General features: G+C 47.7%; 1 protein-coding gene across 1 annotated transcript; it reads left to right on the top strand.

Annotated features, from left to right (window-relative positions):
* Positions 1-15,165: 15,165 nt before the first annotated feature.
* Positions 15,166-17,180, top strand: LOC117850663 (zinc finger CCCH domain-containing protein 35). The gene has a single exon (XM_034732524.2). It carries the CDS (start codon positions 15,268-15,270, stop codon positions 16,438-16,440), a length of 1,173 nt encoding a protein of 390 aa, XP_034588415.1. The 5' UTR covers positions 15,166-15,267; the 3' UTR covers positions 16,441-17,180.
* Positions 17,181-17,448: the final 268 nt, after the last annotated feature.

Genomic DNA, 17,448 nt, shown 5'->3' with positions numbered 1-17,448 from the left:
AGTTTACCTGTCTACTATTAATTATGAGAAACAATTTAAAGTAGCCATTATGAAAAATAATATAAAGTATCATTTAGATTTGTATCTAATCATCATTAACAAAAATAACTATTGGATCTATTCTACTCCTAACACTATTCGGCCGCTTGTTTGTCATGGATCGCTTGACACCTTGAAAGATAGATTTCATATCATGGTTTGTAACACCGGCAGTGCAAAATATTTTGTCTACAAATATGTTCCGCCGGAGTTATTTTTTATGGTTGGTGACAATTTCAGGATAAAGTACACCACACATGATAAAGAGCGGTTCCCTAGATCTGGCTAGTACCCATACGTGTCCTAGAACGAACGTTAGTTAACAAGCACGGTCATGTGACGGCAATGACTTGTAGCAGCTAGGCCTGAAGCCAAAGGCTGTTGATTAAGCTACCGATGCCCTCTAGTACAAGGGAGCGGATGATTGAGGCCCTCATTGATCCACGTGTACGCCGTACGTTCGTGCGGTGATTATGTTATAGTCAAACCTTGTACGCTAACCAAGCAGGTTTAATCAAGTTTAGATGATCTTGTACGTGGAAGCTTTGAAACATTTGGAAGTAGGAGTATCATTCCTTCCCTAGAGTGAGGGACAGCGGCGGCCCACGAAACATTATAGTATAGTGTAACTGATGAGTTTGTCCTGTCTCAGTTATTTTATATATATGGCAGTAACATCGACGATATAGGTTAGCCTGCTATACGTGGTGATGATAGGTATATAATTGCTTACTGATAATTTTTTTAAAACGAACCGGCAGGAGAGCTGGCGATTTGATTTAGATTTATTAAAAAGGGAGTTCCAATATATAACAACAAATTAAACAGTAAAACAACTCTAGAAAAAGAAAATAAAACATCCTATGCGCCAGACTGCATACTGATATATGGTATATACAGTGTAAAGTGGACGGCAATGGTTCATGGCTATGAGACGACAAGGAAAGGATTAGTTCATTCAAAAACCAAACTAGCTTATCTTACGAACATCATGTACTTGAGAATGCATCGGCCATTTCCGGTTTGCACATATGCGCGGCTCGGGGTCCCAGCTGTAAACAGGGGTTTGCATGCAGTTGCAGGCTTGCAGCCGCAGGATGAGGCTCTCCCGGTCTCGCACCAACCAGACCAAGATAATGCCTCCCCGCATCACCATGCATGCCACCATGCACGGAAGGGATATATCGAGAACGATCGATCGATCGGCGACGTGTCTCTCTCCCGGGCCAGCCCGCATCACGTGCCGGCCCGGCGACCTGGCGCCTCGCCGGGGGCCCGGCCCCGTCGTCCCCTCTCCCCCATGCGACCGAGCCCGTGTGCTGCCGCCGCCCGTCCTCAGCACACGTATGTATGCGCCTTGCCACCACACTGCTGCATGTGGCCCTGTGGCCTGTGTTGCATCCGCATGCATGTGTCCTCGATCCCGGCTATTTTGGCGCCTCGCGATCTTGGCACTTATCGTCTGCTGCGTGCCGCGCTCCTGAAACTGCACCGGCACGTTTCCTCCAATCATGACAACATGTAAATCGTCCAAAGCCTCCCAACACAGGGGTACGTACGTACGTACGTAGCAGACTAGCAGCAGTGCATGCTCTGTAAAATTGTATTTATTATCTGTGGTGTTCAGATCATCAACCTCCCGAGGGTATCAACCTACCCGGGGTATCCTGACGCGGTGGATTTGTTGGTGGGTTTCGTCGAGATCAAGAACTCGAAAGTAAACGTTGACACGTGACAGGTTTGGACCACTAAATAGTGTAATATCCTACTCCTTATGTATTTGTATTGCGTTGGTTATATTGGATTGCTTTGGAGTGGGGTCTCTATCTCGCCTTATATATTCGGGGGCAGTTAGTCGCACCTGACTTGAAAAGCTATACTTTTATACTTTTAGTACAACGAGTACTTTCCTTATGCTATACTTTTAGTATAATGAGTACTTTCCTTATTCTTCACTAGTTCATCCTTTCAATGATTAACTACGACATCCTACACCATAGTCTCATATCAAACACGTCTTAACGTCCTACTAGTGGGTCTATAGATATACGTACAACATTATCCAAAAAGAAGTTCAAAAACTTAATTAGCTTGCGAGTAAGTATTTGAAGTACTATACGCTCCCTCCTCCCTCCATTCTAAATTTAGATCGTTTTAGCTTATCTAGATACATATATTTACGTGTAAGATTATGTCTGGATACATAACAAAGTTATGTATCTATAAAAGTTAAAAATATCTATAAAAGTTAAAATAACAACAGAAGGAGCAGCCGACAACAAGAAGTCCAAATACTACTACCGAGAGTCCGAGACGTATGCATGCGTATGCCTCTGTCTACTAGCTCAGCATGCACGATCGAGCCAGGCGATCTGTCTGCAACGGAACGTAGATAGTAAGCGAGCGCACGTTGTTGCATGCACTGTGCTAGAGAATCTCCCCCAGATTAACGATCACCACAAGCTACTTAATCAATTCCAGCAACAGCACTTTCGCTAGCTGCTGTGTCAACGTCACCAACCGGCCGCGTGTGCACCCGGAAGCTTATTAGGGCCTGTTTGGAACGGGTGATTAGAAAACAGAGGAATTGGAGAAAACATAGGAACAGGAATAGGATAGGAATGCTATAGCAATACAGAGGAATGGACAAATTTAGAAAATATACGAAGAAGGTGTTTGGAATGCAGAATAGAAACACAGGAAACTTGACTGAAGTGGGTCCCTCAACACAAAAATTGCAGTAGCTATTTAGCATGGACCTTTATTCTCACCCTTCGTCGGTTGCTTCTAGCCACTGACATGCAGACCAACAGCACGGTGGGTCCCAACAACAGGGATGGTGTTAGACAAACAAGGGGTGAAACGCGTTGCCCCTCAGACTCTTATCCATTTCTTTTCCGGTATTCTTAGGGGACGTTTGTTTCTGGCTCCTAAAATTTGTGTCACATCAAATATTTAGATACTAATTAAGAGTATTAAATATAGGTTAATTATAAAATCAATTGCACAGATGGAGAATACCACTGAGCTACTGAGGAACATGGGGAGATTTGAATCTATTGAGCCTAATTAGTTCATGATTTGATAATGTGATGCTACAGTAAACATGTGCTAATGATGGATTAATTAGGCTTAATAGATTCATCTTGTGTAATTAATTTTATAATTAGCTCATGTCTAGTCCTCCTAATTAGCCTCCGAATATTCGATGTAACGGTCCGGATCCAAACACGCCTTGTTCTTTTCTTCTTTCTTCTTCGTTCCGACTGTTATCCCTTGCCTCCTATAGTTCTCATCCAAGTTCGATCTACATCGCTCCATATCAGGTCCCAACGAGTGGAAGAACTAGCAGGTGCGGGCTAGGTAGCAGCATGCAGAACTGGCTTGGCAGGAGCGGTTCGACGCCGACCAGCTTAGCAGGAGCAGATCAACGCAGCTAGCAATGGCAGCAGCTGCAACAGGAGCCATGGCAGGGCGAGGGCAACGAAAGCGATTACCAGGTTCTTCGAGCGGTGCTTTGCCTCATTCTCCCTCCTTTTCACTCGATTTGCCTCGGGCAAGCGCAAAGGAAGAGAAAACAAGGGATTGGAGTGGATTTTTTCATTCCTTTGAAACGGGCATCCAGCTACAGTATTCCAGAGGGAAGGAACCATCGTTTTCTCCATTCCAAACGCTGGCTCCATCTTCCTTTCCTCCGTTTCACGATTCCTACGATTTTCCTTTGAAAATCCTCCGTTCCAGACGAGGCCTTAGATTGCATCAACTCTTTAATTAATTTCGTACCAGTATGTTTAACGTGGTCGATCTGATATGCATGCATCATACGTGTCCAAAGACATGGGTTCGCTCGTTAACAACAACCGCACTACTGCAGATTTCCTCGTCACCGCCGGCCTATCACCACCGGGTTTGTACCGCAGATTTCCTCATCACCGGACCGCCAGCCGGCGGTGATAAGAGGAGCCAGCGGTGATAATATACCATCACCGTCGGGTTAAATTGGTTATCACCGCCGGCTCAAAATATGAACAGGCAGTGAAGCCTGGATCATGAACCTGAAATTTTGGACTTAATGGATTTAATCGTCCACGCATCCGCACCTCCCACCCTACCCGCGGCCCTCCCCCAAGCCTTATCCGCTCCCTCCTGCGGCGCTACCCTCTCCTCCCTTGTTGCTTTTCTCCTCCTTCTCGCTTCCTCCCGCAGCCCCTCCACTATCCTCCTCCGGCCCTCTCCACTTCTCTCTCCTGACTCCGGCCCCTCTACCCCTCTTGCCGGATCTAAGCCTCCTCTCCCTCTATTGCTCCTCTCGTCCCCCTTCCGCGCGCCCCTCATTAGTAGCTGTGTGAGGCGCGGCGGCAGGGCGACGAGTGGTGGTGGTGCACGGGGACAAAGTGTAGGGGCGAGGTTGGCTGATGGCGACGGCGACAATGTAGTAGCGGCGTGGCGCGTGTGGCAGCGTTTAGCGTGGGCGCAGCGGCGGCGGTACTCTCCCTCCCTCCTCCCTCTCTCTCCCTCTCTCCATGCGCGGCGACTGGATCCGGCGTTGCTGTGGCACTCTGGGCTCCAGCGGGGTAGCAGCGGCGGCGAGGCAGTGGGGTGGCGGTGTTGACGCAAAATTTGTACCTCAGTCTTCTGTGTTGAACAACACGGAGGACCTAGGAGATCTGCTTAAATACAGTGTAGGCTCCAAATCAGCTCGCGAGTGGTAAGGCATGTCAGTCAATTTGACCTGAAAATTGATAAGGTAAACATTAAATTCCTGAGCCGGTCTGCGGCGAAGCCTTTCGAACTCACGGGGTAGGCATTCTTGGAATAAACACCACGATAGATAGATATTTAACGTAAGCATGCGGTGTAAATAAATAAAACATTAATGCCATGTGCCATTGGCTATGTCAGCCGACGGGCTAAGATAAAGTATTGTAACACAACATTGATGAAGGGAGCCCTTGTTAACTATGCGCACATCAGATATGTAAATAGATCTAGTTAATGTCTTGATAAGTATAATTGAACTTAGACAAAATAACATGAATGGGAGGGCATTAACATCAATCTATTAACCTAAACGATTAGAACACAGCAAACAAGGACCTCTTGCCTACCGTTTACAAGCTAATTAAACTAATGAAATATAATCAACGTCATGACCGTGTAATTAAACTTAGATAAAGTAACACGGTGAGAGGGCATTAACTTCGGCTCATTAACTCAACTAGACAAGCTCGCAGCAGCAAGGCCTCTACGCGCCCCTATCAGCTCAATGACGTCATCATGCTTCCGTGAGATATGGATAAGACCCGACCAAAGCATCAGCTCTCAACAATAGCGTGCTGACATCAGGGCCCTGACGGTTAGCAATACAAGGGGTAGGGGTAAAAATATATCAAACCTAGCATATATAAAGCAATAAAAGCATGCAGAGTCTACCAGCCGATACGATCTAATAACCGTGAACGTTTAAACAGGACAAGAGAGTCGATAAAGACAACCTGATCAGATCTAAGCCGTTTGATAATTATGAGCGCTTAGGAACAACCAAGGAGCCGATAAAGACAATCTACATAGATCTAAGCAAACTCGATAAATGTGAGCAACGTCGAAGATAAGCAAAATATTGGACAAAGCCTAGAAAGTTCTACTTGCATTCTACTTGCAATCTAAGATAACTAGCCACACAACAATATCAGAATATAAGACTTCACTTAGAAAGTTCTGATAGAGGTTGTAATGACCGGGTGACGATATTCACAAGCTCGCTTGAGATCGAAGCCGATGCAGCCTTGCACGCTTGAAGAAACTCGTTGAATCTACTCTACTCCTATTCATAGTGTTTTGGCGGCATGGCGCCGAAAGGTTGTATTGATTGATTAATTATTATTACTGAGGCTTATGAGTTTTTATTTATACCTGGAGCAACCTAAAATTCTAGTCGATTACGACATGACTATTACATGTATTTCTAAAAACTACTAAAGATAAATCTCCACGCTTTTTCTTATTTGGTGGAGTTGATTTCACTTCGGATCAGGCCCGCCTGGTCTTCCATTGGCTTGTGGAATCCTGATCAACTGCGGTTAATCTTGGTCAACATGGCTTCATCAACAGGTCCTTTTCTCTCCTTCATCAGCTGTTAGAAACTTATCCATACTGGTTGACTCTGGTCAAAAAACCGATGTCAACAGGCGGTGGCAACGTGGCGGCGGAGCGAGATGAGGTAGCGATTTTTTTTGTTTTTTAATAAGGCTTCACTGCCGGTTCTGAAATCGGCGGTGACGGGACACTGCCGAAAGTTAGGTGATGGATCCAAAACTTGCGGTGAAGGTGGTTTTGGAGCCGATGGTGATAGGGTGTTGTGGAGTAGTGCCGGAGTCACGTGCCGACTGACACAAATAATGGACGCTCGATCTATCGCGGGCCAAAGTGGGTGTAAAGCCGTTGATTAAGGCTCTAGATCACGATGTCTTTTTATTTTGTGGTTACAAGATTGTGGTGTGGATGATTGAGGTTCTCCTTCGTCCACGTAAGCCGTAAACTACTAGTCAAACCTTCTACGCTAATCAAGGAGCTTAGTTTTAAGGTCTCTGTGATGCTCTACGTGGACCCCTCACTTTCAAACGTCTGGAAGTAAAGTACCATTCCTTGCCTAAAGTGGCCGTCAAACACTGGCCGGCACTCTGATCTTTTCCATGTGATGTTCACATTTATTATGCGGCCAAAACTCTTCGATTAATTTCCACGATTGATTTGGGAAGAATGGTTAAGTTTGCTTCTTTTTTTTAAAAAAAAGCACAATGAGAATGTACAATCCAGTACTCGTCCCGTGTGCTCGCGTGACTATAGAGAAGATCAAGAAGACCACCGGGGTTTGGGCATGGTTCTCAGTCCAGCACCCTCCTCAATCCTCATGACCTATTTTCCCCGGTACGAGGCTGCCTGACGGCATGGTTCTCAGTCCAGCACGGCTACCAGAACGCCGGAAAAGAAGACGTACGAGGGCCGCCGAGGTTAGGGGTGGGGATCTGTGTTCCCGTAGCAGATGCTTATAGAAGCCTATTAGAAGCTGCTTAACGAACAACAACTGATTAGACGACGATGGTGTCCCTTTCTTGGTTCCAAGAAGTTAGGCTTGGTTAGGTTGGTAGGAGGCATGCATTGGGGTCTTGTGGATCCAGCAGAGAGAGAAGGGCGTGGATCGGTCGTCGGCCTACCAGTGCGATGCACCTTGCATAAACGGGATCCACGCAGGAGCGTAGTTAGGAATTTATTTTTTATTAGACCTATTTGCTTAAACTTATCAGCTATTGTACAGTGTTTTTCTCTCACAACAAAACAGCATCAACCAGCTTATCAGCTGCAGAAAACATAAGCTGAACAACCCAAATTATTTGCGGACCAACATAGCTATTTTTTAAAAAAAATCATCAAATTTAAAACTTTTAGTGCAAAATTCATAGCCATAGCCCCCCTAATGCACGTGAGTCGGCCTGTATGTACTTCCTCCGTTCCAAATTATACGCTATTTTGATTTTTTGAGATCCATAAACTTTATTATTTACTTAAATATACCCTATGTCTAGATGCATAATAAAGAGTATTTATCACAGTCGCGCTCTTCACGTATGACAAAACTAGCTAATTATATGTAGCTAAGTATGAGGCACGCCAAATCACATAGACAGAGCCTACGCGCGTTACACTTGTGCATGCCAACTTAGAGCATCTCCAGCAAATTGATTTTCCCCTTTCCCCTATCCTCTCTTCAGCCATAAAGTAAATTTAGCGGAGAGTTAGCGGAGAGAAAACAGTTCCAGCAAATCTCCTTTCTACCCCGTTTCCTCTTTATTTTTTCTCAATCCCCTTTCTTTTCCTCACACTTCCCTTCTTACAAAGGGGAATAGCCCTCCCTCCCCCTTCCTCTCCCTTTCCTTCTTTCTCACCACAACCGTACGATCTGGTTGGCCCCAAGGTTTTTTGGCCGCACGATGTGCCGCCGCCGTCCCTGACTGCCCGCCAGGGTGCCGCGCATGCGCCGGCCGGCACAGCCCGGGCGCCGCCGTGCCCATCCGCCCGCGCGCCCACCGGCCATGCCTCGCCGGCCGGCCGCGCGCCCACCGGCCATGCCTCGCCGGCCAGCCCTTCTCCGGCGGCTGCCATGCCCCGCCCTCCACCCTGCCGCTCACCGCCCCTGCACGGCTGCCGTCGCGGCCCGCGTCCGCCTACACGCCGGCTCGAGCAAGCACGCCGCTCCTCCGTTGCCATCGGGCGCGCGCCGTGCTCCACCGCGTCGGCCGGCCCTGGCCCGAGCTCCGCGCGCGCCGCCGGCTGGGCTGGCCTCCTGTACCCCGGCGCAGGAGATCGGAGAGAGAGGAGAGAAAGGGAGAAGGAAGAAGAGATTTTTTACTCATTAACAAGCGGGTCCCATATGTCATGGGGAGAGGGATCCGCTGTAGCACCTCTTCCTAGTAAATTATAGTTGTGAAAATTCCTAGTAAAAATTATAGTTGTGAAAGGGAATTTCCCTATCAAAAGATAAGAGAAAAGGAGGAAATCAAAAGATAAAAGGAAAGAGAAAAATCAATCTGTGTTCTTATATATTTTAGGAGAGGAATTTCGAGCTCAACATGTTCGTGTGTAACTATGGCTGGCACTACGCTGGCTGACGCGAGTTGCAGCACTTTCTTTGTTCCAAATTACATATCATTTTAATTTTTCTAAATATATAAATATTATTATTCATTTAGACTTATGGTATATCTAAATTCATAATAAAGTCTATAAATAAAAAAATCTAAACAGTCTGTAATTTAGTGGAGGAAGTAGGCTAACAACCTCGTTAAAACGTTCTTAAACAATCAGCGCGTCGAGGCCACGTCAAACACAAACCCTAGCCAAGCCGCGAACGGAGCAATGCAAACAGAGCCGTACTACTGACACACACACGTAGGGCCGATCGAGGGTGGTCTCCTAGATCCAGCTCCCGACGGCCGTCGGCCGGCACCGCGCGCCGACGCCACGTCCCGCATGCAGGCCAGCCGTCCGGCGACGACGCTGCTGGTCCGGTCCGTCCCACGTTGTTGTCACGGATGCCCGAAGCGGCCAAGCCCCCATGCAAGGGCCCCCAAGCAGGCAGGTGGTGGAGTCAGCGGCGAGCGGTGGCGCGCAGGACCGAGGAACAGCGCGAATCGGCAGGGCCAGGAGGGGCCGAGCTGGGGGGCATGCGCTGGCATCCCCGGCCGGAGCCGGACCGGCCGGCACGCAAGACGACAAGGAACGGTAGCGCGCGCGCGCAACAACTGTTGGGGGGCATGCAGCGTCCTGCGGCGAGGGGGCGGCGTGGCGGTCGCCGGGAGGCGCACGAGGACGGCGCGGGGCCCCGCGTCGTACCTCCGCGCACCACCTCGGCCGAGTTCTCGATGGATCGGTCGCCCCGCCCCCGCGCCCGTTAGCTTATTCTTTCCAATCCTTCCCGCCAGCCAGCGGCCGCGCCCCGCGCGCCACCGCACCGTCCTTGCCATCACGACGTGTCGCGCGCGGCGCCAGCTTTTTATTCGCTCCGTGCAGTGCTCCCGTACCCCCCTGCTATGGCTCTCGTTGCTAGGCCAGACCTTTCCCTAGCTGCAGGGATAGTAGGAGAGGCCTTTCTCACCATCTCGATCCGGCACCTTTGGTTTTTGTATTTGTTTGACCATGATGAAGCTTCCGCATGCAGCGAAAGCCATGCCATGGTGGGTCGATCTGCTGGGTGGTCGTCTTCGTCTGGATCGTTATCTCGCGCGCGGCGTGTGCGGTTTGAGGTTCCGGCCGGCCGGCCGGCCGGCGGCCTGCCGGTGTGTGTGTTCTCCCACCGCCGCGCCCGGAGGATCAGTCACTACAAAGAAAAACGTACGAGTAATGTTCAGAAACCCAGTATAATAGTGTATATTGTATTCTAGAAAAACAAGAAAATTAAAGGAGTTCCTCAAAAGCGAGGAAAGGGCGAAACGACAAAGCAAAGGTGCCGGTAGGATAGGCCTATGGACCGGGACGCAGCATTGATTGATCGGTTGGGGGAGGGAACTGGGTTGCGTGCGGTGCACCGGATCTTGGGCAGATTTTCGATCGATCAAGGGCCGGGGCAGCAGCCAGCAGGCTCTCTCTCGGTGCACCGTACCCTGCGCGGGAGCGTACGAACGGGACGCAACCACCCTGGCACCTCCACGTGTCGCCACTAATTGGCACGCCCCGGCCGGTGTCAGGAGGGAGCTAGCTGCATGCACGCGTGGTACGCGCCTCTGCTACCTGCAAATCGTACTGCAACGTACTGTGATGCGCCATTAGCCAGCCACGCTAATTAGAGGACGTTTGGTTATTTACTTATTTTTGGCACGTGTCACATCAAATATTTATATACTAGAAGTATTAAACGTAGACTATTTACAAAATCCATTACATAATGTGAAGGCTAAACGGTGAGACGAATCTATTAAACCTAATTAGTCCATAATTAGTCCATAATTAGTCCATAATTTGACAATGTGTTCTACAGTAAATATTTGCTGGATTAATTAGGCTTAATAGATTCGTCTCACCATTTAGCCTCCACTTATGTAATGAGTTTTGTAAATAGTCTACGTTTAATACTTCTAATTAGTATATAAACATTTGATGTGCAACGTGCTAAAAATAAGCAAGAGTAACCAAATCCTAGGTACGGAGAGATCTTAGGTTAGAGCGCTTTCGTACCATGAATTTCTTCCTGCACCAAGCATGTCCATCACTCTAGACTGCATGTTTATCATCATACGGAAATGTTTGCTGATCAGTCGATTCAAAATTTGGCCCACCGTGTGTCCGTGTTGAACATGGTCTTCTCTGTATAGAAAATAGAAATTGATCTCGTTTCTGAACAATATGGGTCAAACTGAATAAATATTGCATTGCCATCAGTAATTGGTGTTGGGTAGGATGCTCCAGAAAACGCAAGTACGCGCAAAATTGCATAACTTGTATAAAAAACACGAAGGCCATATATCTTTCTCCCACCCGGGCAAATAACCATATAGAGTATAGACCGAAGGCCCATGGGCAACACTTACTTTTTTTTATTTAGGGCCTGTTTGGACACCTCATGTTAAAGTTTAACAAGTGTTAAAATTTTAACACTCTCAAATGGAGTGCTAAAGTTTAACACATTAAGGTGTTTGGATGGTGTGTTAAACTTTAACACCTTTGATGGGAAATGACTCTATTGCCCCTCATTTATGGCCGGCGGAGAGAGAGGGAGGAGAGAGAAGGGGGCAATGGTGGGAAAAAGTGAAGAGGAGGACCACTTTTAACAAGTTTAACAACTTTTAACACCCCCTTGAGGTGTTAAAGTTTTTGGGGGTGTTAAACTTTAACACCTAAGTTTTAACACATCTGTTTGGATCTCAAAGTGTTAAAAAGTGTTAAAACTTTTAACACCCTCAATCCAAACAGACCATTAGTCTTCCCAAGCTGCTTGATCTACTCCTGATGGGTGAGAGGTGTGCAAGCATTTCTATTTAGTTTGCACAAGAACAATGGGAGTTAGTGATAGAAGGAAATAAAATAAACTAATTAATTATTTCTCTTCTACCAAATCAAAAAAAATTAATAATTAATAGGATCCAGGATCTATGTTCTAAAATGTAGATTATTTTGATTTTTCTATATTCATATATTTAACTATGCACTTTAATATAAAGTTATGTTATCCAGATTTATGTAAAATGGTCGAACCGACCTCGGAACAGAGGGAGTAAAACCTCTCCGGATAAGACGAGACAGCAATCATGAAATAGGTACGTGCAGCTTCTAGTAATTATCTTCTGATGGGACATACAACTGGATTCACCTGAGCCAGTCGACGAGTTTGAAACGTTTCCATTCCAGGTGGGAAGAAAAACAGCGCCGTCGTCCTTGTGAAGTTGGCAACTACCTCAAACAATGAAACAAGTAACCTGATAGGAATTTTAGGAGCTTCTTGTAAACCCGTCTAAACAATGCGCCGTCGTCCTACGTTTAGCTAGTTTACAATTTTGTTTGTGTTGTCCTGTCTGGACGACTCGAGTGCGTGGAGTGTTGCAACGGCACTACGAAAGGTCCCGTATGGTAGTGGTCTTCTCGATGCGGTGCGATATGCTCCTTTCGGTTCCCTATCGACGTGGAGTCACGCCTACAGGTTCGGCGACTACATGAGTGTGAGACTGTCAGGGTGCCTTGTTGCGCGTCGAGTGATGTTGTGTGCTCTGTTGCCGCTGTTTGAGTGGAATGATGCGACCACGTTGATGTCCCAATTCAACCGGGTGGATTTGGTAGTTTTGAGTTGAGTAGTTGCCCGCGTTGATGTCCCAATCCAACTGGGTAAGTAAAAGCCTATGGCCTCTCAGAGTTGTAGTCTTGTATTTTTTCTATATATAAATAGAAACTTGCACTATATTGTACAGATAAAAAAGAACTACACGCAACATAAAAAGTAGTAACAGGTTTACTCCTAGACGCACAACATGTTACCCCTATCCAAAAAGTTATTTTAGAAATTCTAGAATAGATTAATAAGAACTTCTATTTATTAGCTATATTTTATGCTAATTAATTTCCGCAACTAAATGGAGTAACAATGGTTTACTTTTTAGATAATTTTTTTGACAGAAGGAGTACGCAAAAACCACTCAGATTTGTCACGCCAAAATGATTTTAACATATGTTCCAAAAAACTTATACATCATTACATTTATTACTGCAAGAAATCTATTTTGAACCAGTGAAATATTTGTCTGAGTCCGTTTTGGGACCTCCAATCTCCAACTCCAGTACAATACTGGACATGTTTGACTATTATGGCCATTCAAATCTGAGCGAAAGAGAGGCCGCAGCTTTATCAACCGATAAAGGAGGGCATCTCATCCTATGTTTCCGTTCTCTATTTTGGTCCAAAATTTTTCTTTCATAAATTTATTTCACGTCAGGAAAAGCTGTGACAATGAAAGAATGGGTCATTCTCAGTGTCAGCTTGAAGTGGACACGGCTGCCCATTCTTAATACAATAGAAAGTTTTCTCTTGTGTAATGTCTCATTTAGTCTATAAATAAATTTAATACAATAGGATCCTTCCTCTTCAATTTTAATACAATAGAAAATAGGAACATTACATAGAAATGGAGTAAAGCTTTGATCAGGTAAATGTTAATAATCACTAGAAACTCACATTTTCTAGATTTATTTCAGGAGTAACTACACTGTTCTTTCAAAGACAGCAAAACTTTCAAGTCTTACGAATCAATTGAAATATGCTGGACACCGTACAATGATATTGATATATTTCCTCCTATCACAAATACAGGTATATTTAAGGTTTATCTTAAGTCAAATTTTCTAAATACAGCAAGCAATATCTCTAAAATGTATATTCTCTTAGATGAAAATTTACATATATTAGAAATAGTTTTAATATTGAATCTAGATGTGCTAATAGTATGTTATAAATAATCTATACTTTCTCTTTTTCACTATATTTGTCAGTAGTGCACCATGCGAATTGGAAAAAAAATATAGTCTTAAGAAAAAAAATGATATGAAATGTCCACTATACTCTCGTCAAATAACATGATACAAATATCTTCTTCTTTTGAACTTTAACGATAATGCTACAGAAACTTTAAAAAACCTAACGTCTCGTTGCAATAGTTAAGTATCGATGTTGCAACTACTGTTTATACATGTTTCACAGTGAATGTTACATGAAACATAGTGTTCATGTTGCGGCGGGAATTTTGTATCCTAGAGTCGAACGACATGGCTATTTTTTTCGTATATTTTTCAATGTTGCAACGATAGATTTTTGATGTTGCAAATGTTTTGTTTTGATGGACGTCCAGGCGTTGGCATTAGGCATTAGCAATGCTAATGCCGAAACTTTAATCAAGGGCAGGGAGTGAAAAAACATTGAGACTTTGAACCAAACATTGTGCAAGGTACCTCACCCATACTATGGATAAACATAAGGAAACAAAGGAAGTGTAAATTTGACATTAATATTCCAAATTAGAAAAGTTTGGGTAGGACAAACCTAAATAAATCTGTATTTGCGATAAGGATTGACTTGTAGTTAACCTACTATTACCTTCTGCAAATGTTTTGGATTTTAATTCATGCACTTTTTAAAGACGCATCGCACCTTACTTAATTACAAAATTTTTCTACTACATGTAGCTCAAATGCTAAAAGGTATGCAAACTAAATTCTTGTGCAAGATTGGTAAGAAATCCGCTCCTACGGTTTTTTTTGCCTCGTTGCTTCAACTCATGGAAGGCCCAGTGGTGCACGTAGCATTTCCCCCACCTGGGCCTGCCCCTACGGCTCTACGCCTTCCGAACGAATCCGCAGGCCCGTCCGTCCCCCCACGACGTGTCCCTGGACCGGCGCGCCCCGCGGTCCACCTCGCCCCGCGCATGCCCCCGCCAGCCCCTCCCCACGCTCCACGTGTCCTGCCTGCACGTCGCCACCACGAACCGTCACGTGGGACCACGTGCAGACGGCCCCACGTGTCAGTGCCGCTACCCCTACCCGAGGATAAGGCCACCGAGGCGAGACGGCGTCAGTTTGCCGCTCCCGCGTGGGTAGGAGTTAGTCATGGCGTGTTTATCCGTCGACTAATTTTTAGATAGGGATGTTTGATATTAATTAGAAGGATTAAAAGTGAATTAATTATAAAACTAATTGTATAAATCTGGTTAATTCGTGAGACAAATCTATTAAACCTAATTAATTCATAATTAGCACATATTTACCGTAGGATCACATGATTAAATCATAAACTAATTAGGTTTAATAGATTCATCTCACAAATTTGCTTTCATTTATGCAATTAATTTTATAATTAATTTATATTTAATACTTGTAATTAGTATTGTTAATTAGTATTGTGATAGTAACTAAACTTTTATCCGTGAAAACAGCCGTGCACGGCTGCACGCCCATACCCCCTCACTCTCCCCGTTTCCCGTCAGTTAACCGCGGTCAAGTTAACCCCGGTTACCTAGGGGCTGCCCGTCGGATAACTCCGGTTAGATGGCCAGTTTATAAACCGGCCTCCCCCTGGCATCCTCTTCCCCGTCCACGGCCGAGCCAAAAGAGCCCCTCCACTCCAAGAGAGTTCGAGATCGCAGCCACAGACCACCAGCAAAAGCCACCGCCACTGACGTTCCAAGAGACGTAACGACCATGATGATGATGGGAGAGGGAGCGCACGCGCCGCCGTGGCAGCAGCCGCCGGTCAGCGGCGGCGGCATGGACGGCGACGACGCGTCGCCGTACACTCTGCTGGCGGCGCTGCGGCATTACCTGCCGTCGAACGAGGCCGCGGCGGCGTACGACGAGGACGACGAGGAGGCCCTGGCGGCGGTGGACGCGTACGCCTGCGACGAGTTCCGGATGTACGAGTTCAAGGTGCGCCGGTGCTCGCGGGGCCGGAGCCACGACTGGACGGACTGCCCGTACGCACACCCGGGGGAGAAGGCCCGCCGGCGCGACCCCCGGCGGTACCACTACTCCGGCACGGCGTGCCCGGACTTCCGCAAGGGCGGGTGCAAGCGCGGCGACGCGTGCGAGTTCGCGCACGGGGTGTTCGAGTGCTGGCTCCACCCGGCGCGCTACCGGACGCAGCCCTGCAAGGACGGCACCGCCTGCCGCCGCCGCGTCTGCTTCTTCGCGCACACGCCGGATCAGCTCCGCGTCCTCCCGCCGCAGCAGCAGTCCAGCCCGAGGGGCGGCGCCGCGTCGTCGCCGCTCGCCGAGTCGTACGACGGCTCACCGCTCCGCCGCCAGGCGTTCGAGAGCTACCTCACCAAGAGCGGCATCATGTCGTCGTCCCCGACGAGCACGCTCGTCTCGCCGCCGAGGTCGCCGCCCTCGGAGTCCCCGCCAATGTCGCCGGACGCCGCCGGCGCGCTCCGCCGCGGCTCTTGGCCGGGGGTCGGCTCGCCCGTCAACGACGTCCTCGCCTCGCTGCGCCAGCTCCGCCTCGGCGGCGGAGGCTCGCCGAGGTCGGCGCCGTCCGGCGGCTCGTTCTTGGCCGGCTACCCGTTCGGGTCCCCCAAGTCCCCGGCCGCCCTGTACAGCCTCCCGTCCACCCCGACCCGACCGTCCACGGTGACGGTCACCACCCCCTCCGGCGCCACCGTCATGACCGTGGAGCGCCTCAACCTCGGGCTCATCGGGGACCAGGAGCTGGTGATGGAGAGGGTGGAGTCCGGGAGAGCCCTTCGCGAGAAAGTCTTCGAGCGGCTTAGCAAAGAAGCCACCGTGCCCAACGACGCCGCCGCCTCCGCCAACGCAGAGGGCGCGGCCCCAGCCGCCGCCCCGGACGTCGGCTGGGTCTCCGACCTCATCAACTGAAGAGTGTCCAGTCATGGTAAGTGGGGGAAGCGGAGGCAGCGCTGCACAGCTGGAGAAGAAAATTCAGAAGAAGAAAAAACCCCAAAAAAAAGTTATTTTTTTCTTCTTATTGCCAAGGTTCTCCTGATCCTTGTACATATGTTCTTCCTTCCTATGTGAATATTCTTGGATGGTGGTTGGAGGGAGGGGAGGCAGAGAAGAAGGGCCGGGTTGATTTGTTTTGGGGCTTCTGATGGTGGCATGTCAGTGAAGGGAGAGAGACAAGTTGCCAACAAAACATGGTAGAGGTGGATGGAGAAGATATGGCGAACGACCATGTATATGGGTTGTGTAGATGTACATAGTGCCGGTGTTCGTGTGTGTGTCTGCGTGTGTGTGGAGGTGGAGCATGGCATGGCGGCGATCCAAGACTGAAGAAAGAAGGTGACCAGGATCCTGATCCACGCCGCCGGCTGCACGGCCGCCTCCGGTGACCTCGCTGACCGGCAGGCCGGTGGAGCTTCTAATTTCTACCACTACGAGCGATTCCAGAACGTCCTAAGTTGATGCTTATTGTTTCTTATTCCGCCGTTGATTCTGTTATTGTTGCCTTTTAAGATCGACGAGTTATTTACTGCTCTGTATTTCACCCAATGTATTTTCCTTAATTGATCGATCTACTGCTTAGTACGAAGCATGTACTTACTACCTTGTACCATGTACTATTTTTGCTGATAAGGAATTAAACCCCGCCTTGTTAATTAGTTGATCTCACTATTGTCCCCCTTCTAATGGTCATCGCTCATGTGAGTGATTGTCAACTGTGGCCTGTGAATCCTGATGAAAAATAGGGTTCGTCTTTTGAACTAACTGTGCTATCCTCGTGCTCCGCCGGGGTCGGCGACGACGACGATGAGCGGTGAGGTGGTTTGCTTCTAGTACCGGGAGCTGTCGGGGCGTCGCTGTCTGGTGGCGGGGGGACGAGTCCGCTTGGCGCATTCCCGGCGACGTCAATCGATTACCTGCCGG

Source organism: Setaria viridis, chromosome 3, assembly GCF_005286985.2.
Source record: "Setaria viridis chromosome 3, Setaria_viridis_v4.0, whole genome shotgun sequence".
Taxonomy (NCBI): Eukaryota; Viridiplantae; Streptophyta; class Magnoliopsida; order Poales; family Poaceae; genus Setaria; species Setaria viridis.
The sequence above is the reverse complement of the archived record's forward strand: the minus strand, read 5'-3'. Positions and strand labels throughout refer to the sequence as shown.

Coding starts and splice junctions, on each gene's coding strand:
- LOC117850663 (XM_034732524.2), top strand. CDS start 15,268: ATGATGATGATGGGAGAGGGAGCGCACGCGCCGCCGTGGCAGCAGCCG.